This window comes from Ambystoma mexicanum, chromosome 2q, assembly GCF_040938575.1.
Source record: "Ambystoma mexicanum isolate Mex_15411 chromosome 2q, UKY_AmexF1_1, whole genome shotgun sequence".
Classification (NCBI taxonomy): Eukaryota; Metazoa; Chordata; class Amphibia; order Caudata; family Ambystomatidae; genus Ambystoma; species Ambystoma mexicanum.
Window position 1 is genome coordinate 150468655 of NC_090924.1, and position 27450 is coordinate 150496104.

The 27450-nt window shown below is 46.3% G+C and overlaps 1 protein-coding gene across 12 annotated transcripts in view; it reads left to right on the forward strand.

The window, feature by feature from the left end:
• Positions 1 to 27450, forward strand: part of OBSCN (obscurin, cytoskeletal calmodulin and titin-interacting RhoGEF) — a 3169051-nt gene that overhangs the window by 1221034 nt on the left and 1920567 nt on the right. For all 12 annotated transcript variants that reach the window (XM_069647058.1, XM_069647065.1, XM_069647061.1 and 9 more), the window contains 2 exons: positions 3133 to 3399; positions 4096 to 4362. In XM_069647058.1, coding sequence (XP_069503159.1) covers positions 3133 to 3399; positions 4096 to 4362 — 534 coding nt within the window. The remainder of the gene's footprint in view (positions 1 to 3132; positions 3400 to 4095; positions 4363 to 27450) is intronic.

The window sequence follows — 27450 nt, forward strand, 5'->3', positions numbered from 1 at the left end:
GAGTCAAATGGCGAGCGCAGGGTAGTCAAAACAGACAGATTTTGGGGGCCCAGATGGCCAGGGATACCAGCTGACAGATTTTGGGGGGCCAGATGGCCGGGGATACTGGCTGTCACCACAAAGTGGAGGGGTTCAGCTCCGGTTAGTCCTTTATCTTAGTCCGCACCAGCATCCAAACAGGGTGAGAGCCTCTTAATAGCAGGGTGGACGGAGGCTACGTGAATTCAATTACAGGCCTCCCGTCCCACCACAACTCAATCATGGTCACTCCACCAGATGAGACTGCTCCTTCTCTGACCTCGGTTCCACTGTCGTGTAGAATGCCACCCTTCAGGCGTTTGGGTCGCAGCTTACTCACCATCCTGCTGCCATAGGCTCTGTGGCCCTGTGTGGCTGCTCCATTCCAGGACATCAACGATGCATAGCGGTTCTCTTTCCTCCATAGGAAAGTCCTCTCTTATACCTGTCACAGGAATAAACAGAACAGTGACGTTCTTTGCTGTCTGTGGTGTTCAGGCTGTGTTCAGCATTGCCTGTAGCCAATACATGAAAAGAAGCATCTTTATGGAAAATAGTCGCTGCAGGAGATATTAACGGCTTTTCCACATCCATCTATGCAGAAAAGATAGTTTTGGCTAGAAATTCCACTCTGGAATGGGAGTCCTTGTCCCCAAGAGGGGAGTCACTCCCAGTGAGGTGCCGCGTGCCCAGACCCCTTGGGAGGGTCTTGCGTAGCGGGCTAACCTCACTAGCCTCAGAAGGTGTGGCTCTTCTCTAGGGAGAAGGGATGAATTGTCCATATTCGTCACATATGTTACAAGAAAACCTTTACAAATTCCCAGGGAAAAAGCTACAGTTGGAGGGCCTTTTTTGGTTACAATGCAAAATCTGAGAATGACTGTAATTCACCAGTTGTGGTTAGCAACATATTATTATTATTAAGGTATTTATTGTGCGTGGACCTAGCTTCGGTAACCAGAGTGGGGATCGAACAACAGCAGAGGGAGGGCAGTTGTCAGCACTGATCTACAAGTAACCAGGGGAGGAAACAGTGGTATCAAATCACCTAGTGTCAGGTATGGTGAGGAGTGGACAGTGTATGGACCGAAGTTTTAGGGATGAAGCATTCCTTGAAGAGGAGGGTATTCAGCTCATTGCTCAACTGTAGAAGCAAGGGGGCGAGTTGGACGTTGATGGGGAGGAGGTTCCAGATTCTTGGAGCATATACAGAGAAGGCCTATCTTCTGTTTTTTTCCTTAACTCAGCCATAACGTGTGTCCCCTTGTCTCCTCCTGGGATGTATTGTTCGTGACATCCATCAAAGTTTGTGCTGTGTGTGATATGGGTATAGAGCTTGGTTGCAGATCATTCATTTGCCTAATACCCATGCAGTATGACCATATTTGATGATGTCAGTGGTCATCATCAGTGACGTTGTCAATGCTGCCGTTTGTCATGTCATCTATGTCTGCATGTGTGATGTCATAGGCCGTGCAGGTCAGGGGCAAGGAATGGTTTTGTTACTATCCATAAGTGATGGATTTCATTAGGTTTTGCATTGAAAGTGTAGCATCCCTTTAAGTGAAGTTTCTTTTAAATATTTTTTTTGGTAAATCCAAATGGGGGCATGAATGATGCCGTTATTCTGATATGTAGGCTGTTGTTAATATTCAAATTTTTTCTGGTGAAGGCTATCAGTGGAACATTGCTTTGGTAAAAAGGATTAACCAAAAATAGGGGTTTTCAATGTTGGTATTCATGTGAACCAAAAGATGTTCTTTTCATGTATTTGGAACCCAGTTGTCACTTAATATACATCTAGCAAATGTATCCTGTAAGATACATGTGTGGCCTCGAGTCTTCTGAATAGCAAGAGTAAACTATGAAAGTTGTCACTGTCAATTTCTTACCTTGAGTCAAGACAGAGATATTGCGGTTAATGGATGAGGGTTCTGTTATATTGACCAACAGGTATAATCCCCTGTCCTCTGAGACAGGTACATTTACCAGAGTACTTTGCAGGTATAAACATCCCAATGCTAGGTCTTTCTCTTACCATATTAACTTGAGTATAGAGCTAAACATACAATATTAGGCACAAATGTCTCTAGCCCGAAAGGTCAAATTATATGTATGAAAGATCATCAGGTTTCCACATTTGGGAAATGAGGAATAACAGACCAATAACCTTTCCTCTTAATAGAGAAAGCATCAAACATGAAATGCCAGGTACAGTGTACCTTTTTATATATTTGTATTTATTGGACAGAAAGGTGAGCGCTTCATTCAGAAACGTTGTCTCTAAAAAAACATCAGTGAGTGGAGCAGTCCCTCTGCAGGGTTCTTTAAAGCAATTGATATTGATTAATGAGCATAATATGTCCAGGTGACAGAAATGCGAAATTCAAATGGTTCATTTTATGAGCATATTCCTATTGAAACTCCCCATGGAATCCCAAGTGTCTCTATTCAAGGGCATGAACGACAATTTGAAAGAAATTGTAGATCTGTCCACTTAACCCTCCTAAACGTTCTATCATAATTTTGGAAACTTTGTTTTAAAAGACTATTTTTTCCTTCAATTTTCTTGTTTCAAACTTTGTATTGTTTTCAATCAAATGCACCACAAAGGTAAGAGTAAGCAACCAAACGCTGATTAATAGAAGCTCATAAGTCCTATGCAACACTAACAGTCAATAACAACATTGTAAAACAGTCCCATATTCACCCTCCTTGACTAACATAGGAAGACACAAAAGGAGAAAAACGCAATCATTTTGTTCCAGATCATCCATACAATATATGAAATAACTACTAGATAACTTCATACAGATCATATTGATTCATTAGGATAAGCACCCTCCCATAGCATGCATCCAGTTCCAAATGAACCCATCTTCAATTCCATGGCTCTTGTCATCGTTGTTACTTTTTGTACCAGAAAATGTGTCTTTTTATGTTTTTCAATCAAATAAAATGCAAATGGCCCAGGATAGCCCACAACCCAGGAACAAATGTATGTGTACATCTTTCTTTTTTCTCAAACACTAAGATACATGAAAGACATGTGAGAAATAGAATCTGAACCAACTATTGTTTAAGTACTCACGGGGTATCAATTCTGCTTTTCAGCAGTGCCAGTCGTTTTCAAGCGTGGGCTACGCAATGAGTCTGTCAAAGAGGGTGGCAAAGCTAAGCTTCACTGTGAGCTCACCAAGGCAGACGCCCCAGTGAAATGGACAAAAGGAGACCTCGTTCTACAGCCGAGTGAAAAGTATGAGTTTAAGCAGCTGGCCTCGGTGGTGGAGCTGCACATCATTGACGTGAAGGTTGAAGACACTGGAGACTACACATGCGATACAGGAGACCAAAAGAGCACAGCCCACGTCAAAGTGACTGGTAGGTGGAAAGGACATTCTTCAGTGTTTTTCCAGTAAAATTCCTTTCAAGCCTTCAAAAAGGGTTCTAACTCCAAGTCTGTTTCTTTGTCATCAGCTTGTCTTTATCTCAATTTGATATGTGTATCTCATTGGCAACTAGACCTCACGAAGTGAACAGTATTACCGGCATATTACATATCTTAAACCTAGAAGGGTGAATGAAAGGAATGCTGACGATTTGGCTGCAGCCGATTGAAAAGGTCCAAAAAACTAAAAGGGCCATTAGCTACTTGAACCATCTTGTGCGTGAATATGCCTTCCATTCCTTAAAGTTTACTTAATAGTCTGAATGGGTATAGAGTTATATTCCATTGCCTTTTACATCAAGCTCCCCACAGAAAAACAAGTACTCTTGCGTCTGTCCCCTTACCGCTATACTTTTGGGGCATCCCACAGAACAGAAACGGGACCAGAGCTTGTTGTAGCAGTAAGAAGCACTTTGCAGTACATCACTACCGTGGGTACGCACATGGCCATGCCACCGTCTGGCTCCTCAACCTCACACCCTGCACAATTCTGAGCCCCTTTCTCTGCATGCACAACATAATATTGAAAGAAAACGCCCAAGAAATGCCATCCTGTTGTCCATGTTTCACACAAACATAACTTCTGTACTGTCTTTACCAAATGTGATCACTTCTGTTTTGTCTTGCAGCACTCCCAGTCCGCTTTAAGCAAGATCTTCAAAATGCTGAGGGGGAGGAAGGCAGCGAGGTGCTTTTGACCTGTGAGGTCACCAAGCCTGGAGCTCGCTTGGTATGGAGGAAAGGGGTAACTGAGCTCCTAGCTAGTACCAAGTATGAGATCAGGCAGGAGGGCACTGTGGCAGAGCTGCTTATTCACCACACCAACCCAGAAGACTCGGGCACTTACATCTGCGACAGTGGAGACCAGCAAACATCTGCACGGGTCAAAATTCATGGTAGGGAAGGTTCTATATTTTCTTTCTTGAATGTATCATGCATGGCCTACCACATTAAACTTCACAAGATGGTTCCTTTCTGAATCACTTGCAGCAAGGTAAAATGTATGTAGTTATATTTCACAGAACATGTTTTACAATAGGCGAGAAAGAAATGTTTGACTCATATTGGAATAATTGCCATTTATATTCTACGTGTAGAATAAGCAATGGTTTTGGTGGTATAACTAAGGATTTATAAATCATGTCATAAAACGCTTCAGAGTGTAAAATGCAAAATGGAGTGTTCAATGTGGTGTGTGTTGTCTTTCTCACCATGGACCGAGACACCCATCTTTCTTCTACCTATCAAACCTCAGCATATCTTCTTTGAATTGCTGGTGGGCAAGAAGGGAAAGAGGGAAACATTACATTACACCCATGCTGATCACCAATATTCATGAAACTATGTCCATGTGAGCACTGTAAGAAAGGCATGGTATCAAAGCTAGACAGACACAAGTGATCACAGTTCAAGGGTGTTAATTAAACTGTAAAATGGGTGAGATAAACGCCTGATCTAAAGCTAAATCTAAGATGGGAGCAAGCTACGACCATTAAAATAATAATGATACAGTCCTAGTAGAGTCTAGTCAAATGAAAAAGGGCATATACTAAAAAACCTTTTGCCAATCCTTACCGCTATGCTACAAAAGAGTGTGGGATAATATTCACCAGAAAAGAAAGAAGTGTTCACAAAATAAGTCAGGATGTTAAAGAAGCACGGGACAAGGTGGGACTCTCGAGCACCGCACACTCCTGGCCTCTCCAGCACAAGCTCACAGTTCCTTTTCTCTATATCAGGGCCTTCTGTGCCCAAGTCTCTTTAGTGCAAAGTCTCTTGCTTCACAGGGCCTGAGATGCCCAAACAACAAAACAAACAGTTCCTTCGATCATTTTCAAGTAGGGTGATTACTCTTCACCCTTGGAACCCCCTCAGCTGGGCTCTGATCCTCTTCTTAGTGGTTAGCCTCCCTCAATCAGGCTCAGACCAACCATTCACTGTGGACATTCCTTAGTCGGGTTCATACTTGTCATCACAATGTTGTTCACTTAGCTTCTTCACACTTTTCTTTCGACGTCCCTTAGTCTGGTTGACTGTAGTCTTTCAATCAAGTTCCTTATTTGTAATATTCAAAAAGTCACAATGTTTTTTTAAACAACCACCTTTTAGTTAGGTCCCCCTCATCCGGGCTTAGACCTTCCACAGCACTTGCCAACTTTAAACAAAGACTTCCGAAGGGCGATCATGTCGTGCTAGGTTACTTTGTTATCCTATGGCATGGGTGTGTTTATTCACAATCACCAGTTTACACAGCGTTCCCCTTTGCCGGCCGCAAACGCCTGTCTCACAATTCCCTTTTTTAAATAGGTTCATGATTACAACACTTAACTTCAGTGCAGTCATTTTGGCATAAAGATGTACAACTTGGGTTACATATTTCTGTCAGCAGTGATAACAATTCAGAGGCCTTCCCGTCCCCACTTTACAGCACCACATTGTTTAAGTTGGCTCTAGCTCCTTCCACATCCCAAGGCACGCTTACCAAACATAGTCCCTTCTCCGATCGCTTCCTCCATTAGACAACCTCTTCCCTAGCAGAGAGCATATCCCGCACAGTCCCCAAATGTCTACAGGACGAGAGCCCATAGGTAATGTTCTGCAGTACTCTTGCTCTATATCGCAACACCAGGCCAAGTCTCTTAACCACCTGAACAGCGTTGGTGCCACAGGACTCGACCACAGCATTAAAATACACCTTTTTACCAGGACCATACATAGTGATAGTAATTTCCTCCCGCTCTTCGATATGCCCTGCACAAGCCCAAACATGCAGGTCTGAACGGTCAGTAGAACTTTTCAATCAACCATGCCCTCTATTACCTCCACCACCTGCATCCAGAAGGTCAACAAATGCGTACAGTTCCACGATAGATGAATGAAATCAGCGCTGTCTTTACCGCACCAGAGACATCTACCATTGCTCCCACTGTCAAACTTTGCCTGGACAGCTGGAGTTAGGTACACTCTTTGCAGGATTTTAAGTTGAATCAGTTTAATTTGAGAATTAATTGTGACTTTCTTATATTGCTCACACATGGATTTCCACTCAGCATCTGCCACCGCCTTGCCAATATCCCTTTCCCATTTTGCCCTGCATGCCAATTCTTCCCCAGGTGCATACTTTTGGGCCATGGCATATATTGTTGCCACTACGTTCCTGCAGTTTGCTGAGTTAACTATATAAGTTATAAGAGGGAACGACCCAGGTTCCACCGGGATTGATGGTGGCCATGCCTTAAATGCCTTGCAGAGTCTGTGGAATTCGAACACTAACCCAAATGTATCCCCAAGCTTCCCTTGCACCTGTTGCAATGTAACAAATAACCCCTCTGGGTAAACGTCTGCCATCTTTTGATCCCTTGTCCTGCCCAGTTTCCACTAACCTTTTTATCGCATGTAGGGGTTAGTGCTTGGATATTCCAGACACTAAGTACTGGGGTATATGGGCAAGGGGTTTGTAGCCTGCAGCATAACCTCTTCCATGCATGCACAGTGTACGCCGCCGGATCAAAAAGGCATTTGTCATTTATCTTACGTGAGAGCAGGGAACGTTGCAACAAGTATGGGAAAGCCGCCCTCCTTTCTAACTTTACGTGTGGGGATTGTCCAGAATTGCACATCCAATAGGAGACAAAGGACACTTGCGCTGCCAAGTAGTATAACTCTAAGTCCGGTAGTCCAACGCCACCCTTTTCCCATGATCTGACTATGTAGTGCCACCTTAACCTGGACATTTTTGGGCTCCATAATAGCTTAATCAGTAACAACTTCAGCTCTGCAAAGAATTGGGGCCATGGCCATATTGGGACGTTAAGAAACAGGTACAGCAATTTAGCTAAGATGATCATTTTAGCAATCGCTACCTTCCCAAGGAGCGATATTGGATAAGAACCCCAACAATCTATTTGGTTTCTAAGCTCCTGCATCCAAATGCCAAAGTTATTCTGAAAGAGCTGCGTTCTAGATCTACCTAAGTACACGTCCAGATATTTTACCGATTCCTACTCCCATCTGAACCCCTCACTTCCCACTGGTCTTCGAGAGCTCTCATTTAGCGGGAACATAATTAATTTGGACCAATTTACTTTCAGCCCTGATATATGAAACGCTTCAACTTATTGGGTGAAGGGATTTAAATTGCTATCTGGGTTTTTAATATCCAAAATAATGTCATCCGCATATAGAAAAACTAGTTCACGTGCACCTCCAAGCGCCAGCCCCCGTTGCACATGAAGTTGTCTCAGTCTCACCTCTAAGGGCTCCAGTGCTATGGCAAATAAAAGTGAGGATAGTGGGCACCCCTGTCTTGTTCCCCGCCCCAGCCCGAATGCCTCAAAGAATTTTCCAAACAATCCAATTCTAGTCGTCACATCAGAGTTCAACATTTTGACACCAGAAAGAAAGTAAGAGGGATCCCAATTTTACTAAGTACTGCGAACAGATAATACCATGGCACAGAATCGAAAGCTTTCTCCATGTCCAGCAGCACAGCTATTGCTTGCACTGTGGGATCCACCTGGGACAGCACTCCAAAAAGCCTCTGCAGATTAAGGGTTGTACTCCTCCCCAGGATGAACCCTTACTGATCTACATATATTATTGCCAGGAGGAATGGCAGCAATTTATCCACCAGAATTTTGGAAAAGATTTTCGTGTCAACTTTGAGGAGAGAGATTGGTCTTTACGATGCACAGTCAAGTGGGTCTTTCTCTGTTTTTAACAGAAGGGTGATTATACCCTTGTTAGGCAGAAATCTGTGCAGTTCCCTTAGGGAACACTGCAAAAGATTTAAGACTACAGGTATAGCAGTAAACCCACTTGGTAGCAGTCAACACCACCCAGATTTACCTGGTAGCTGTGGCTGAGCAGTCAGACTTCCCTCAAGAAGAGTTAGGCAGTATGCAAAGTATACACAATATGTACTCAGACATAATAGCACAAGCAAACACTGACCAGAGCTTGGTTTCAAAAGTATATAGTTATTTATTTTCAAGAACACATAAGTTGAAAACACTCTAGCAAAATATAGTAAAAACACTCCAAACACAGTTATATGGAAAGCTGTCCCAATCCTTATTCCTATCTAGACAACTCTAGGTTAACACCACATAATTCAAACAGAGGTGAGCGCTTAACGTTAGATGACACTCTAGTAGGTAAAGAGAAGGGAGGGAGAAGAAGCAGAATTAGGATAAACACACCACTCTAAGGTTAAGAACACTTTTTGTAAGCTCAAAGAAGCACAAAGTCACAGGTGAGCAAAAGTCACTAAGCAGGGCCCACTCTTAGAGCAGACAGAGCGAAAACGTGCCCAAGATCACACAGTTGGTAGGGATTCAGAGTCTTGCAAAAGAGTTCGGAAAAGAGTTAGAGAGGCTTAGAAAGTTTAGCCAAAGTGTCCCAGGCAATCCCAGGATCGAAAGCCGGGGGCTAAAACTACCCCGTACAGTCGGTGGCAAGGGAAGCCAGGTGGAACACGGTACCTTAACGGAAAGGATCCTCCAGCGGGGGCAGTTGTTCCAGGCAGTGGCAGCAAGGCTCGACGTCGGTCAGGGGAGAAGAAGATCTCGCTGAAGAGCAGAAGAAGAAGGTCGTTGCACTGCCCGGGAAGAAACCAGCCGCGGAGTCCTCCGGTTAAAGGGTTGTACCGACTTTCGCGGTTGGGGTAAAAAGTGGTGGGTATTCCGGTTGCCGGGGTGCTTGGCACTGGCAAGGCGGCCACGAGATACCTCGAAGAGCGGAAAGAAGGTGAAAACTGGTTGTCCCCACCAGTCAAGGGAAGGAGCCACTCCGTTAAGAGTTCTCCTCGGTCGTCGGGAAAAGTGGTGAGATGGTTCAGCAGGGCTCCACCGGCGGTGTCGTCGTAGCAGATCAGCTCAGCTCGTCCCTCGTTGGATTCTTAGGTCCTGTGGCGACTTCTGAAGTTCCAGTCCCCAAAGCCCTGCTTTTATGCAGCAAACCCCCATTCACCCAGCCTAGCTGTCACTCAAACATGCTAAGTGGTGAGCCGGCCGGCTCACCACTTGGGCCAATCAGGAAGGAGTGCGACTTGAGTTACCTAGGTAACTCAGTCCAGGGTGCCTAAATCCCCCTCCACCCCTCCTAAGTACCCCAGACAGAGTGGCACCACTTTGGAGGGCTTCTGTGGAGAAGCCCGCCAAAAGTGGGACAAAGGGCTCCACTTTGGGTCAGAGTTACAGAGGCGGATGCCAACGCCATTTTAGCATCAAGTTTTGGCAAAAAATCCCAACCGGAGTTATAATAATAAATATATAAACCGGCGGTATGTTTAAGGCTACCGTAAATAAATAATTAAATGTGTTAGCCTAAAACAATGGGAAATCCCATAGGAAAATATTCGCGGTCGAATATAAAACGTAGTTTCCACTGCCACCAGCCAAAACTCGATCAGGGGGGACGGAGACGTGCCCCCTCGACTAACAGACCCTGGGGCAATCGAATTGCCCCAGCCAGTACGTCCACAATATGATGGTTTGTACTGGTTCTGTTCAGGATTTAAGACTAGTAAAGTCTTTGGTGACTTTACATGTCCTGGGAGACAGTAGTCAGTCCCAGGGTATGGAGTCTATGTTGGGGAGTCCCTAGGACACCCCTGGGTTACGGCACAGAGGGTGCTGTGTAACCCACATCACAAAAATATATGAGGCCCTATGGAGTAAAAGACCCCATAGCCCATTCAACACAAGGTTTAACCAAGAAAACACACTTCAACATGCCCAAGAGTGAGGGTAAAAGAGTCTCACTCTTGGCAGGAGAAAAAAAGGAAACCCTAGAAATCCAGCAAAGCTGCTGGGGGACTCACTAGGTAGGGAAATTCAGCCTAAACAGAGAATTCTCCCTAACACTCGCCCCCCCCAGACTAAGGGACAGGAGGATTTAATCCACTCCTGGATGAACCTCATACCTCTAGTCGATGATATACATCCTAGAGAGTCCATCAGCATTTTGATGGTGACACCCTGACCTGTGCTCAATGGTGAAATCAAACCCTTGCAGGCAGATTGACCATCTCAATAGTTTTGGATTTTCCCCTTTCATTTGCATTAACCATCTCAAGGGTTGGTGGTCAGTCTGAATAACAAAAGTAGAACCATACAAGTATGGCCTAAACTTCTTCAGTGCCCACACAATAGCAAAGCATTCTCTTTCGATAGTTGCCCACCTTGTCTCAGGATCCTTCAGTTTCCTACTGATGAAGCAAATGGGGTGCTCCCTACCCTTCTCATCCAGTTGGCTTAGAACTGCACCTACACCTACATTGGAAGCATCAGTTTGTACAATGAAAGTTTGGTGGTAGTCAGGAGCTCTTAACACTGGAGCTTGGCAAAGAGCTCTCTTCAGTTTTTCAAAGGCCTGATTGCACTCCTCATTCCATTTTACCTTTTTAGGGAATTTGGGAGAGGAGATTACATTCAGTGGAGAAGCTATGGTCCCATAGTTCTCAATGAAATTCCTGTAATACCCAGTGAGGCCTAGGAAGGCTCTCACTTGGGTTTGAGTAGTTGGTGTTGTCCAATTTTGCACAGCTTCAATTTTGCTGAGCAAAGGCCTTATTTCTCCACCTCCTACCTCATGTCCAAGGTAGACCACTTTACTTTGACCAATCTGGCACTTACTGGCTTTGATTGTCAAATGGGCCTGTTCAAGGGCCTGCAACACATGTCCTAGGTGGTTCACATGTTCCTCCCAGGAGTGGCTGAAGACTGCAATGTCATCCAAGTATGCCATGCAGAAATCTTCCATCCCAGCCAGAACTTGGTTCACCATCCTTTGGAATGTGGCAGGTGCATTTTTTAATCCAAAAGGCATGACCTTAAACTGGTACAAGCCAACTGGGGTTGAAAATGCAGTTTTCTCCTTGGCATGGTCTGTTAGGGCTATTTGCCAATAGCCTGACGTCAGGTCAAATGTGCTGAGGTACTTGGCTGCACCAAGTTTATCCACCAACTCATCTGTCCTTGGCAAAGGGTGGGCATCAGTCTTGGTGACTGCATTTAGAGCTCTATAGTCCACACAAAATGTCAAGTCTTTGGATCCTGCCTTTGGTACTAACACAACTGGGCTAGACCATGGACTAGTAGAGGGCTCTATTACCCCGAGATCAAGCATCTTCTTGACCTCTCCTTTGATGTGGGTTCTGATATGTTCTGACATTCTGTATCCTCTGCTTTTGACTGGCAGACAGTCACCAGTGAGTATCTCATGCTGGCCCCAAGGGGTCAAGCCTGGTGACAGTGAGAACAGGGAGGCAAACTGATTTAACATAGATTTGCACTCCTCTTGTTGCTCAGGTGTCAGGTCTGAAGAGAGATTGACTCCTTCAACTTTTTCATCTAAAGGCACACCTCTGAGGAGATCAGGGAGAGATTCACTCTCTTCTTCCTCTGCAGCTGAAGCCAGAAGCAAGGCTCCTACATCAGGTCTGGAGATGTATGCTTTTAGTCGGTTGGTGTGGAAGACTCTAGGAGCTTCCCTGGGTCTGCCCAGATCCATCAGATAGTTGACCTCTCCAAGTTTTCCCACAATCTTGAAGGGTCCCATCCATTTGTCTTGCAAGGCCCTCTGCCTTGTTGGGAGCATAACTAGAACTAGCTGGTCTTGAGTAAACTCAACCATGTTAGCCTTCTGGTCGTGCCAATGTTTGACCAGAGCTTGACCAGCTTTCAAGTTGTCACTTGCTTCTGCCATCATGTGTGACATTCTCCTCCGGAGACCTATCACATAGTCAGTCACTCTGACTGGCTTGAGGGGAGGAGCACCTTCCAATCCCTCCTTAATCAGGGCCAATGGACCTCTGACTGGATGGCCATAGAGAAGCTCAAAGGGAGAATAACCTACTCCCTCCTGAGGGACTTCTCTATAAGCAAAGAGAAGGCAGGGCAGTAGAAGGTCCCACTTTTTCTTAAGGGGTTCTTCTAAAGCACCTATCATGCTCTTCATGGTTCTGTTAAACCTTTCAACCAACCCATTTGTCTGAGGGTGGTATGCGGTTGAGAACTTGTAGGTAACTCCACAGGTTTTCCACATGGCTTTCATGTAGTGGGACATAAAGTTTGACCCCCTGTCAGAGATTACCTCCTTAGGAAACCCAACCCTGGTAAAAATACCAAGGAGGGCCTTAGCCACAGCCGGAGCTGTAACAGTCCTCATAGGAATTGCCTCAGGGTACCTAGTAGCATGGTCTACTACAACAAGGATAAACCTGTTGCCTGAGGAGGTTGGGGGATCAAGGGGACCAACAATGTCAATCCCTACCCTCTCAAATGGGACTCCCACAACTGGGAGAGGCACTAAAGGTGCCACATTCTTGGAACCAACCTTACCAGAAGTCTGGCAGGTGTGGCAGCTCTTACAATATCTATCTACTTCAGCCCCCATCTTTGGCCAATAAAAGTAGAGAGAGAGCCTTTCCTTGGTCTTCTTGAAACTCAAGTGACCAGCCAAAGGTATCTCATGGGCTAGTTGTAAGAACTGTTGTCTGTTCTCTTGTGGGACTACAAGGCGTTTGTAGTCTCCAGGTTCAGACTCAGTCGGTTCACTGTAGAAGAGGCCATCTTCCCAGTGTAACCTATACTTCCCAGGCTCTTGCCCATCAGCCTGAGAAGCTGCCTGATGGCGGAGACCTTCCAGAGTTGGACATTCTCTTTGCCCCTTACGAAAAGCTGCCCTGCTAGGTCCACCTTCTGCCAGTAAAGACTGCAGCTCAGGATGGTCCTCAGGGTCCAAATCTCCAATAAGGTTTGGGCCTCCTTCTAGCTCTTCCTCAGAGTCTAGCTCAACCACACAGGGTTGTACCTCCCTCTCAGCCTCAGCTGGAGGTGGAGTTACAGGTGTAACTTTGGACAACCTAGGGGAAGTCCTTGTTGGAAGTACTGGAGTGCTTGCTGCTGGCTTTTTCCTAGGAGTCTTGGGTTGCCCCTTTGCTCCTGATCTGGTTGTTACTGCAGTAAGTTGCTACAGTGGGAGAGGAGTGATTTCTGTCATCATCTCCTGAGATAACCCTCTCAGGGTTTTCTCTCTTGCAGGTTTTGTGAGCTCCTGTAATCTCTTGCTAGGTGGTCTGGGGGTATGTGACACAACTCCAAGAGCTTTGAGGTCATTACCCAACAGAACCCTACCTGGCACTTCACATTGTACACTGACAGGTATTTTTACAGCCATATCATTATATTGGATGAGAACTGGTAACTGGGGACACATCTGCACAGGCCCACCAGCTAACTTGGTGAGGCATTTGGGTGCCTTAGCATCATCCTCTGCCTTGAAAAATGATTCATCCACCACAGTTATGCTGGCTCCAGTGTCCCTAATGGCAGGGGTCTCCTGACCATTCACCTGGACACTGTCCTTATAATACTCTTTAGTATTATCTGGGATAGAGTTATAGACATCTAAATTCTGTTGTTCCCACAACCCCAGAGAGACTAAAGAAACACTAGCTGAGACTCCAGTGGGTTCATCAGCTAGTAATAGAAGGTTTGCACTTGCCATATGTACTTCCTCTTCTGGAGCGAAGGCTAAGGAGGCAAGCTGGACCCCTGAAGGTTTACCCTTACATCTGGGATCTCCTTTCACATGGTCAGTAGCCTTACAAACAAAGCATGAGCCAAAGGCTCGCTGGAATGGAGGCTTGTTCTGACCTCCTTCTGGTCTGGGACCAGAAGGTACACTAGCCTGATTTGGTTTCCCTTGTGGCTTACCCTTATAGTTTTGTTTGGGGCCCTCTTTGGAATTTGTAGTATTAGAATTCTCTTTGGAGTCCTTTCTAGGCTGTTTCTCCCCATCCTTCTTCTGAGTTACCCCAGAGTCCTTGTGAGTGGCCCTGTTGGCAACCCACAAGTCAGCAGCCTTAGCTAGTTTCCGGGAATCTAATTCTCTGGAATCAGCCAAGTGTTGTCTGAGCTCAGGAGAGCAGGCATCATAAATAGTCTCCAACATAAACAAATTCTTCATACCTTCATAAGTGTTCACCTTGTAACCCTTAATCCATCCCTCTAAGTTTTTCAACCCTTCACTCACCCAGGTAGCCCAAGGGGTACCATCATGCTTTTTGAGGCTCCTAAACCTCTTAAGATACTGGGAAGGGGTCTTCCCAAACCTAGCTATTAAAGCTAGCTTCACACATTCATAGTCCTTCTTATCCTCCTCCCCCATCTCCATTACCACATCAGTTGCAACAGGGGGAAGCCTAGAGAACAACCAGGTGAGTAAGTCATTTCCTGTGATGTTCTGGAGCCCATGATTATATTCAAACAGAGACAACCAATCCAACACATCCAACTTAGGCTCATACATACCAACCAATTCTTTAGGCATCCGGGGTCTTTTAGGACTGGAACTTCTAGAGGAGCCAGAGAGAGAAGCATTCTCAACAGATAATCTCTTCATTTCTAAGTCATACTTGAGCTCCATTTCCCTTAGCCTTAGTTCTTTGTCAGTTTGAGCATTAAGTTTCTTATACTCCAATTCTAGTTTCATTTTCTCCAGTTCAAAGTACTGAGGACTAAATGTGGGACCTGGTAAAGGTCCAGTAGGTACAGCAGGTAGAGCAGGCAGAGGCCTAGGGGGGACAGTCACAACAGCCTCACCCTCCTCTTCTGACTCTTCCTCAGAATCATCAACATTTTGCTCCATGTTAACTTCAATACTGTCATCTACAGTTGCTGGAGTGGTAGGTTCCTCTGAACCATCACCCAGACTTTGGTTAGCTAACAATCTTTCAATCAGCTCCATTTTCTTGCCCTTAGTCAGGAGATCCTTATGTTTACAGAGCACTCTTAAACAATCAGTAGTTTTGGCTGCAAGGGACTCTTGACTATAGCTTTCTATAACTGACATGTTAGAGGACTACTTTTACAGTGCTAAGCTTTGTGGTTAGTTGCACCAAGGTGTCTAAAGCACAATAAAATGTATACTCAATACAAATCCCACCGCTGTACACCAGTGTTAGGCAGAAACCTGTGCAGTTCCCTTAGGGAACACTGCAAAAGATTTAAGACTACAGGTATAGCAGTAAACCCACTTGGTAGCAGTCTGCACCACCCAGATTTACCTGGTAGCTGTGGCTGAGCAGTCAGACTTCCCTCAAGAAGAGTTAGGCAGTATGCAAAGTATACACAATATGTACTCAGACACAATAGCACAAGCAAACACTGACCAGAGCTTGGTTTCAAAAGTATATAGTTATTTATTTTCAAGAACACATAAGTTGAAAACACTCTAGCAAAATATAGTAAAAACACTCCAAACACAGTTATATGGAAAGCAGTCCCAATCCTTATTCCTATCTAGACAACTCTAGGTTAACACCACATAATTCAAACAGAGGTGAGCGCTTAACGTTAGATGACACTCTAGTAGGTAAAGAGAAGGGAGGGAGAAGAAGCAGAATTAGGATAAACACACCACTCTAAGGTTAAGAACACTTTTTGTAAGCTCAAAGAAGCACAAAGTCACAGGTGAGCAAAAGTCACTAAGCAGGGCCCACTCTTAGAGCAGACAGAGCGAAAACGTGCCCAAGATCACACAGTTGGTAGGGATTCAGAGTCTTGCAAAAGAGTTCGGAAAAGAGTTAGAGAGGCTTAGAAAGTTTAGCCAAAGTGTCCCAGGCAATCCCAGGATCGAAAGCCGGGGGCTAAAACTACCCCGTACAGTCGGTGGCAAGGGAAGCCAGGCGGAACACGGTACCTTAACGGAAAGGATCCTCCAGCGGGGGCAGTTGTTCCAGGCAGTGGCAGCAAGGCTCGACGTCGGTCAGGGGAGAAGAAGATCTCGCTGAAGAGCAGAAGAAGAAGGTCGTTGCACTGCCCGGGAAGAAACCAGCCGCGGAGTCCTCCGGTTAAAGGGTTGTACCGACTTTCGCGGTTGGGGTAAAAAGTGGTGGGTATTCCGGTTGCTGGGGTGCTTGGCACTGGCAAGGCGGCCACGAGATACCTCGAAGAGCGGAAAGAAGGTGAAAACTGGTTGTCCCCACCAGTCAAGGGAAGGAGCCACTCCGTTAAGAGTTCTCCTCGGTCGTCGGGAAAGTGGTGAGATGGTTCAGCAGGGCTCCACCGGCGGTGTCGTCGTAGCAGATCAGCTCAGCTCGTCCCTCGTTGGATTCTTAGGTCCTGTGGCGACTTCTGAAGTTCCAGTCCCCAAAGCCCTGCTTTTATGCAGCAAACCCCCATTCACCCAGCCTAGCTGTCACTCAAACATGCTAAGTGGTGAGCCGGCCGGCTCACCACTTGGGTCAATCAGGACGGAGTGCGACTTGAGTTACCTAGGTAACTCAGTCCAGGGTGCCTAAATCCCCCTCCACCCCTCCTAAGTACCCCAGACAGAGTGGCACCACTTTGGAGGGCTTCTGTGGAGAAGCCCGCCAAAAGTGGGACAAAGGGCTCCACTTTGGGTCAGAGTTACAGAGGCGAATGCCAACGCCATTTTAGCATCAAGTTTTGGCAAAAAATCCCAACCGGAGTTATAATAATAAATATATAAACCGGCGGTATGTTTAAGGCTACCGTAAATAAATAATTAAATGTGTTAGCCTAAAACAATGGGAAATCCCATAGGAAAATATTCGCGGTCGAATATAAAACGTAGTTTCCACTGCCACCAGCCAAAACTCGATCAGTGGGGACGGAGACGTGCCCCCTCGACTAACAGACCCTGGGGCAATCGAATTGCCGCAGCCAGTACGTCCACAATATGATGGTTTGTACTGGTTCTGTTCAGGATTTAAGACTAGTAAAGTCTTTGGTGACTTTACATGTCCTGGGAGACAGTAGTCAGTCCCAGGGTATGGAGTCTATGTTGGGGAGTCCCTAGGACACCCCTGGGTTACAGCACAGAGGGTGCTGTGTAACCCACATCACAAAAATATATGAGGCCCTATGGAGTAAAAGACCCCATAGCCCATTCAACACAAGGTTTAACCAAGAAAACACACTTCAACATGCCCAAGAGTGAGGGTAAAAGAGTCTCACTCTTGGCAGGAGAAAAAAAGGAAACCCTAGAAATCCAGCAAAGCTGCTGGGGGACTCACTAGGTAGGGAAATTCAGCCTAAACAGAGAATTCTCCCTAACACTCGCCCCCCCCAGACTAAGGGACAGGAGGATTTAATCCACTCCTGGATGAACCTCATACCTCTAGTCGATGATATACATCCTAGAGAGTCCATCAGCATTTTGATGGTGACACCCTGACCTGTGCTCAATGGTGAAATCAAACCCTTGCAGGCAGATTGACCATCTCAATAGTTTTGGATTTTCCCCTTTCATTTGCATTAACCATCTCAAGGGTTGGTGGTCAGTCTGAATAACAAAAGTAGAACCATACAAGTATGGCCTAAACTTCTTCAGTGCCCACACAATAGCAAAGCATTCTCTTTCGATAGTTGCCCACCTTGTCTCAGGATCCTTCAGTTTCCTACTGATGAAGCAAATGGGGTGCTCCCTACCCTTCTCATCCTGTTGGCTTAGAACTGCACCTACACCTACATTGGAAGCATCAGTTTGTACAATGAAAGTTTGGTGGTAGTCAGGAGCTCTTAACACTGGAGCTTGGCAAAGAGCTCTCTTCAGTTTTTCAAAGGCCTGATTGCACTCCTCATTCCATTTTACCTTTTTAGGGAATTTGGGAGAGGAGATTACATTCAGTGGAGAAGCTATGGTCCCATAGTTCTCAATGAAATTCCTGTAATACCCAGTGAGGCCTAGGAAGGCTCTCACTTGGGTTTGAGTAGTTGGTGTTGTCCAATTTTTCACAGCTTCAATTTTGCTGAGCAAAGGCCTTATTTCTCCACCTCCTACCTCATGTCCAAGGTAGACCACTTTACTTTGACCAATCTGGCACTTACTGGCTTTGATTGTCAAATGGGCCTGTTCAAGGGCCTGCAACACATGTCCTAGGTGGTTCACATGTTCCTCCCAGGAGTGGCTGAAGACTGCAATGTCATCCAAGTATGCCATGCAGAAATCTTCCATCCCAGCCAGAACTTGGTTCACCATCCTTTGGAATGTGGCAGGTGCATTTTTTAATCCAAAAGGCATGACCTTAAACTGGTACAAGCCAACTGGGGTTGAAAATGCAGTTTTCTCCTTGGCATGGTCTGTTAGGGCTATTTGCCAATAGCCTGACGTCAGGTCAAATGTGCTGAGGTACTTGGCTGCACCAAGTTTATCCACCAACTCATCTGTCCTTGGCAAAGGGTGGGCATCAGTCTTGGTGACTGCATTTAGAGCTCTATAGTCCACACAAAATCTCAAGTCTTTGGATCCTGCCTTTGGTACTAACACAACTAGGCTAGACCATGGACTAGTAGAGGGCTCTATTACCCCGAGATCAAGCATCTTCTTGACCTCTCCTTTGATGTGGGTTCTGATATGTTCTGACATTCTGTATCCTCTGCTTTTGACTGGCAGACAGTCACCAGTGAGTATCTCATGCTGGCCCCAAGGGGTCAAGCCTGGTGACAGTGAGAACAGGGAGGCAAACTGATTTAACATAGATTTGCACTCCTCTTGTTGCTCAGGTGTCAGGTCTGAAGAGAGATTGACTCCTTCAACTTTTTCATCTAAAGGCACACCTCTGAGGAGATCAGAGAGAGATTCACTCTCTTCTTCCTCTGCAGCTGAAGCCAGAAGCAAGGCTCCTACATCAGGTCTGGAGATGTATGCTTTTAGTCGGTTGGTGTGGAAGACTCTAGGAGCTTCCCTGGGTCTGCCCAGATCCACCAGATAGTTGACCTCTCCAAGTTTTCCCACAATCTTGAAGGGTCCCATCCATTTGTCTTGCAAGGCCCTCTGCCTTGTTGGGAGCATAACTAGAACTAGCTGGTCTTGAGTAAACTCAACCATGTTAGCCTTCTGGTCGTGCCAATGTTTGACCAGAGCTTGACCAGCTTTCAAGTTGTCACTTGCTTCTGCCATCATGTGTGACATTCTCCTCCGGAGACCTATCACATAGTCAGTCACTCTGACTGGCTTGAGGGGAGGAGCACCTTCCAATCCCTCCTTAATCAGGGCCAATGGACCTCTGACTGGATGGCCATAGAGAAGCTCAAAGGGAGAATAACCTACTCCCTCCTGAGGGACTTCTCTATAAGCAAAGAGAAGGCAGGGCAGTAGAAGGTCCCACTTTTTCTTAAGGGGTTCTTCTAAAGCACCTATCATGCTCTTCATGGTTCTGTTAAACCTTTCAACCAACCCATTTGTCTGAGGGTGGTATGCGGTTGAGAACTTGTAGGTAACTCCACAGGTTTTCCACATGGCTTTCATGTAGTGGGACATAAAGTTTGACCCCCTGTCAGAGATTACCTCCTTAGGAAACCCAACCCTGGTAAAAATACCAAGGAGGGCCTTAGCCACAGCCGGAGCTGTAACAGTCCTCATAGGAATTGCCTCAGGGTACCTAGTAGCATGGTCTACTACAACAAGGATAAACCTGTTGCCTGAGGAGGTTGGGGGATCAAGGGGACCAACAATGTCAATCCCTACCCTCTCAAATGGGACTCCCACAACTGGGAGAGGCACTAAAGGTGCCACATTCTTGGAACCAACCTTACCAGAAGTCTGGCAGGTGTGGCAGCTCTTACAATATCTATCTACTTCAGCCCCCATCTTTGGCCAATAAAAGTAGAGAGAGAGCCTTTCCTTGGTCTTCTTGAAACTCAAGTGACCAGCCAAAGGTATCTCATGGGCTAGTTGTAAGAACTGTTGTCTGTTCTCTTGTGGGACTACAAGGCGTTTGTAGTCTCCAGGTTCAGACTCAGTCGGTTCACTGTAGAAGAGGCCATCTTCCCAGTGTAACCTATACTTCCCAGGCTCTTGCCCATCAGCCTGAGAAGCTGCCTGATGGCGGAGACCTTCCAGAGTTGGACATTCTCTTTGCCCCTTACGAAAAGCTGCCCTGCTAGGTCCACCTTCTGCCAGTAAAGACTGCAGCTCAGGATGGTCCTCAGGGTCCAAATCTCCAATAAGGTTTGGGCCTCCTTCTAGCTCTTCCTCAGAGTCTAGCTCAACCACACAGGGTTGTACCTCCCTCTCAGCCTCAGCTGGAGGTGGAGTTACAGGTGTAACTTTGGACAACCTAGGGGAAGTCCTTGTTGGAAGTACTGGAGTGCTTGCTGCTGGCTTTTTCCTAGGAGTCTTGGGTTGCCCCTTTGCTCCTGATCTGGTTGTTACTGCAGTAAGTTGCTCCAGTGGGAGAGGAGTGATTTCTGTCATCATCTCCTGAGATAACCCTCTCAGGGTTTTCTCTCTTGCAGGTTTTGTGAGCTCCTGCAATCTCTTGCTAGGTGGTCTGGGGGTATGTGACACAACTCCAAGAGCTTTGAGGTCATTACCCAACAGAACCCTACCTGGCACTTCACATTGTACACTGACAGATATTTTTACAGCCATATCATTACATTGGATGAGAACTGGTAACTGGGGACACATCTGCACAGGCCCACCAGCTAACTTGGTGAGGCATTTGGGTGCCTTAGCAACATCCTCTGCCTTGAAAAATGATTCATCCACCACAGTTATGCTGGCTCCAGTGTCCCTAATGGCAGGGGTCTCCTGACCATTCACCTGGACACTGTCCTTATAATACTCTTTAGTATTATCTGGGATAGAGTTATAGACATCTAAATTCTGTTGTTCCCACAACCCCAGAGAGACTAAAGAAACACTAGCTGAGACTCCAGTGGGTTCATCAGCTAGTAATAGAAAGTTTGCACTTGCCATATGTACTTCCTCTTCTGGAGCGAAGGCTAAGGAGGCAAGCTGGACCCCTGAAGGTTTACCCTTACATCTGGGATCTCCTTTCACATGGTCAGTAGCCTTACAAACAAAGCATGAGCCAAAGGCTCGCTGGAATGGAGGCTTGTTCTGACCTCCTTCTGGTCTGGGACCAGAAGGTACACTAGCCTGATTTGGTTTCCCTTGTGGCTTACCCTTATAGTTTTGTTTGGGGCCCTCTTTGGAATTTGTAGTATTAGAATTCTCTTTGGAGTCCTTTCTAGGCTGTTTCTCCCCATCCTTCTTCTGAGTTACCCCAGAGTCCTTGTGAGTGGCCCTGTTGGCAACCCACAAGTCAGCAGCCTTAGCTAGTTTCCGGGAATCTAATTCTCTGGAATCAGCCAAGTGTTGTCTGAGCTCAGGAGAGCAGGCATCATAAATAGTCTCCAACATAAACAAATTCTTCATACCTTCATAAGTGTTCACCTTGTAACCCTTAATCCATCCCTCTAAGTTTTTCAACCCTTCACTCACCCAGGTAGCCCAAGGGGTACCACCATGCTTTTTGAGGCTCCTAAACCTCTTAAGATACTGGGAAGGGGTCTTCCCAAACCTAGCTAATAAAGCTAGCTTCACACATTCATAGTCCTTCTTATCCTCCTCCCCCATCTCCATTACCACATCAGTTGCAACAGGGGGAAGCCTAGAGAACAACCAGGTGAGTAAGTCATTTCCTGTGATGTTCTGGAGCCCATGATTATATTCAAACAGAGACAACCAATCCAACACATCCAACTTAGGCTCATACATACCAACCAATTCTTTAGGCATCCGGGGTCTTTTAGGACTGGAACTTCTAGAGGAGCCAGAGAGAGAAGCATTCTCAACAGATAATTTCTTCATTTCTAAGTCATACTTGAGCTCCATTTCCCTTAGCCTTAGTTCTTTGTCAGTTTGAGCATTAAGTTTCTTATACTCCAATTCTAGTTTCATTTTCTCCAGTTCAAAGTACTGAGGACTAAATGTGGGACCTGGTAAAGGTCCAGTAGGTACAGCAGGTAGAGCAGGCAGAGGCCTAGGGGGGACAGTCACAACAGCCTCACCCTCCTCTTCTGACTCTTCCTCAGAATCATCAACATTTTGCTCCATGTTAACTTCAATACTGTCATCTACAGTTGCTGGAGTGGTAGGTTCCTCTGAACCATCACCCAGACTTTGGTTAGCTAACAATCTTTCAATCAGCTCCATTTTCTTGCCCTTAGTCAGGAGATCCTTATGTTTACAGAGCACTCTTAAACAATCAGCAGTTTTGGCTGCAAGGGACTCTTGACTATAGCTTTCTATAACTGACATGTTAGAGGACTACTTTTACAGTGCTAAGCTTTGTGGTTAGTTGCACCAAGGTGTCTAAAGCACAATAAAATGTATACTCAATACAAATCCCACCGCTGTACACCAGTGTTAGGCAGAAGCCTGTGCAGTTCCCTTAGGGAACACTGCAAAAGATTTAAGACTACAGGTATAGCAGTAAACCCACTTGGTAGCAGTCTGCACCACCCAGATTTACCTGGTAGCTGTGGCTGAGCAGTCAGACTTCCCTCAAGAAGAGTTAGGCAGTATGCAAAGTATACACAATATGTACTCAGACACAATAGCACAAGCAAACACTGACCAGAGCTTGGTTTCAAAAGTATATAGTTATTTATTTTCAAGAACACATAAGTTGAAAACACTCTAGCAAAATATAGTAAAAACACTCCAAACACAGTTATATGGAAAGCAGTCCCAATCCTTATTCCTATCTAGACAACTCTAGGTTAACACCACATAATTCAAACAGAGGTGCGCGCTTAACGTTAGATGACACTCTAGTAGGTAAAGAGAAGGGAGGGAGAAGAAGCAGAATTAGGATAAACACACCACTCTAAGGTTAAGAACACTTTTTGTAAGCTCAAAGAAGCACAAAGTCACAGGTGAGCAAAAGTCACTAAGCAGGGCCCACTCTTAGAGCAGACAGAGCGAAAACGTGCCCAAGATCACACAGTTGGTAGGGATTAGGAGTCTTGCAAAAGAGTTCGGAAAAGAGTTAGAGAGGCTTAGAAAGTTTAGCCAAAGTGTCCCAGGCAATCCCAGGATCGAAAGCCGGGGGCTAAAACTACCCCGTACAGTCGGTGGCAAGGGAAGCCAGGCGGAACACGGTACCTTAACGGAAAGGATCCTCCAGCGGGGGCAGTTGTTCCAGGCAGTGGCAGCAAGGCTCGACGTCGGTCAGGGGAGAAGAAGATCTCGCTGAAGAGCAGAAGAAGAAGGTCGTTGCACTGACCGGGAAGAAACCAGCCGCGGAGTCCTCCGGTTAAAGGGTTGTACCGACTTTCGCGGTTGGGGTAAAAAGTGGTGGGTATTCCGGTTGCCGGGGTGCTTGGCACTGGCAAGGCGGCCACGAGATACCTCGAAGAGCGGAAAGAAGGTGAAAACTGGTTGTCCCCACCAGTCAAGGGAAGGAGCCACTCCGTTAAGAGTTCTCCTCGGTCGTCGGGAAAAGTGGTGAGATGGTTCAGCAGGGCTCCACCGGCGGTGTCGTCGTAGCAGATCAGCTCAGCTCGTCCCTCGTTGGATTCTTAGGTCCTGTGGCGACTTCTGAAGTTCCAGTCCCCAAAGCCCTGCTTTTATGCAGCAAACCCCCATTCACCCAGCCTAGCTGTCACTCAAACATGCTAAGTGGTGAGCCGGCCGGCTCACCACTTGGGCCAATCAGGACGGAGTGCGACTTGAGTTACCTAGGTAACTCAGTCCAGGGTGCCTAAATCCCCCTCCACCCCTCCTAAGTACCCCAGACAGAGTGGCACCACTTTGGAGGGCTTCTGTGGAGAAGCCCGCCAAAAGTGGGACAAAGGGCTCCACTTTGGGTCAGAGTTACAGAGGCGAATGCCAACGCCATTTTAGCATCAAGTTTTGGCAAAAAATCCCAACCGGAGTTATAATAATAAATATATAAACCGGCGGTATGTTTAAGGCTACCGTAAATAAATAATTAAATGTGTTAGCCTAAAACAATGGGAAATCCCATAGGAAAATATTCGCGGTCGAATATAAAACGTAGTTTCCACTGCCACCAGCCAAAACTCGATCAGGGGGGACGGAGACGTGCCCCCTCGACTAACAGACCCTGGGGCAATCGAATTGCCCCAGCCAGTACGTCCACAATATGATGGTTTGTACTGGTTGTGTTCAGGATTTAAGACTAGTAAAGTCTTTGGTGACTTTACATGTCCTGGGAGACAGTAGTCAGTCCCAGGGTATGGAGTCTATGTGTGGGAGTCCCTAGGACACCCCTGGGTTACGGCACAGAGGGTGCTGTGTAACCCACATCACAAAAATATATGAGGCCCTATGGAGTAAAAGACCCCATAGCCCATTCAACACAAGGTTTAACCAAGAAAACACACTTCAACATGCCCAAGAGTGAGGGTAAAAGAGTCTCACTCTTGGCAGGAGAAAAAAAGGAAACCCTAGAAATCCAGCAAAGCTGCTGGGGGACTCACTAGGTAGGGAAATTCAGCCTAAACAGAGAATTCTCCCTAACAACCCTCCCTCATAGTGGGGGGCAGATATCCTTACTTGAGCCCCTCATTCCACACTTCTCGTAGATATTGTGCAATCCCTGCCCCAAATTCTTTAAAAAACTCTGTCATGATCCCATCCAAGCCCAAGGCTTTACATGACAGGAGGTCTCTGATTGCTTTAATAATATCCTCCACAGTAACCGCAGTACCTAATACCTCTATTGCCTGCTCACCCAGCTGGTTTAGGGAAGCTTCATCTACAAAGCTACGTGGATTGTCTGGATGGCTCTTAGCCCTTTCTGCTTACAGGTTCTCATAGTATCCCCTGAATTCTGCTAGGACATCGCCCAGGTCAGTCATCAGCGACCCATCTCAACGGCGTATCACTGTTATGTCCGTCTGACCTCTTGCGTTACTCAGCATTCTCGCCAAATATCTGCCCGGCCTACCTTCCTCCCCATATCTACGGGCTAATTACGGTGTGGCTAAAAACCGTACTTCCCTATCCGCTTCTGTGTTGAATTCACTCAGAACCTCCAAGACTTCTGCTAGGGATTCAGTGCCCCCTAGCTTGCCTCTGTGATTCTGTGACACTTCAAGTTGACTATGGTACGTTACAAACCGTCTAATCTATTTCAGATGCTCTTCAACATTCCACACTCTGTTGAAATACAATGTCCTCTCAGGGTGACTTTGACCGCCGCCCAGAGTGTTCCCGCGGACTGCACCGAGTCCACATTCAACTCAAAGTAGAACTTTAACATTGCATGCAGTTTGCTGCGTTAAACTACATCCAGCATGGCCTGACCATTAAACCGCCAGCGAGGCCTGACTAGTGACAGGCCTGCCAGCCGGAACGTCCACACCACTGGGAAGTGATCTGACAGTGTAGTGGTAGCATTTTACAGGCTACACAGCCTCAATTAAGTTCTGGTCTTACTAGGACATAGTAAATGCGCGGGCATGAGTCATGTGCTGAGGAATAGAAGGAATAACTCCTCTCACCTGGATTTATAGTCCTCCACAGATCCAAGAGACCCAGATCTGACATACCCACTTGAATAGCCTTAGTGATCAGGGTATCCGGCTGAGCCCCCCCTGTGGATCTGTCCAGCCCTGCTTGCAACACAGCATTCAGATCCCCAGCCACAACCAAGTGCATGTGGGAATACTTCATACATTTGATCCACAGGGTGGAGTAGAAACCGAGATCTTCCACTTTGGGCCCATAAACATTCACTAGTTTAACTGGGCAGCCTGCAATTTCCCCATTTACTATGACATACCTCCCCTCAGGATCATTATCTTGTTCACAGAGTCGAAACCCCAATGATTTATGAACAATTATGTATACGCCTCGTGATTAAGAAGAAAAAGAAGAATAACATGTATTATCCCCCCATGATTTCACCAGTCACATTTTCTGCCTGCCCAACTAGTGAGTCACCTGAAGAAACAGAATTGTAGCCCCATGTCGCTTGCTATAAGCCACCACCTTGCTCATTTTAGCGTAATTGTTAAGACCCCTAACATTAAAGCTTAGGAGGGTGCAGCTATCAGGGCTTATACCTTGTACCATTAATCCTACTGACTTGAATGCCTTCCACCGGGCCTGCCTCTCTAACATGCATCCCTGCGGTGCACTCCACCATTACAGCGCCAAACACATGAACCTTTTCTTCAACAACCCCCCCCATTTTCTCCCCCCCTCGCTGTAGCCCCCCTCCTATCTACCCCAACGCTGCCTTAACTGCAGAGACCTCCCACTGCCAACCCCCAACCGGCAGTGACCCCCACCCTCCCCCAACGTTATAATCAACCATTTCGAACTAGGGTGCCTGCCCGGGCGCGCCGCACGCAGCAGCCTCTTACAATCCGCCCACATTAGCTCCCCTTTTTCGGGGCGAGGAGGCCTATCTCACAAGGATATGAAGCAGTTGATCCTATTCATTAAATTATTCCATCACGTCACTCCCCGCTGCGGGCCAAACATTTCCAAAAACCTTCTAGCGCCAGAGAACAGCCCATTCCCCAGACCCAGCATACATTCCCATATCTTGAGCAACCACAGTTGGGCTCTTCAGGCGCTCAATGTTTAGTCAGGGACTCCACAAAGGCTGCCATTTTAGCTGGGCCTGTAAAGAACAATGTCTTGTTATCGTGCACAACCCTCAACCAAGAGGGATACAAAATACCGTAATTCATTTTTCTATCCGTTAGAAGTTTGTTCACAGCCAGAAAGGACATACACGCTCTTTGAACCGTGGGTGTGAAGTCCTGAAAAAAGGATACTCTTGCCCCCTCATACTGAACATCCCCCAGTTCCCGTGCTCTCCTCTGGATCAGTGATTTAGAAGTCTGACAATGATTGGGCGAGGATTCTGCCCCGGCCTCAGAGTCTCTCCCGAGACTCTATGTGCCCTCTCCACCAGAAACTGGATTGACAGTTCCGGGTCACGAAGTACCTCTTTGAAAAAAGTTTCCATGAACTGCTCTAGATTGCGAAACGGAATGGATTCCGGGATCCCCGTAACCCGGACATTGTTACATCTGGATCTGGCTTCCAAATCTTCATTTTTGCCTCGGATTTCCTTGACCTCCTTCTGCAGATTTCAGGTTGCGGCGGTGACCTCTCCACTTTCTTTCTCAATCCTCTCCTGCATTCTGTCCATTTTATATTACATGCCGTCA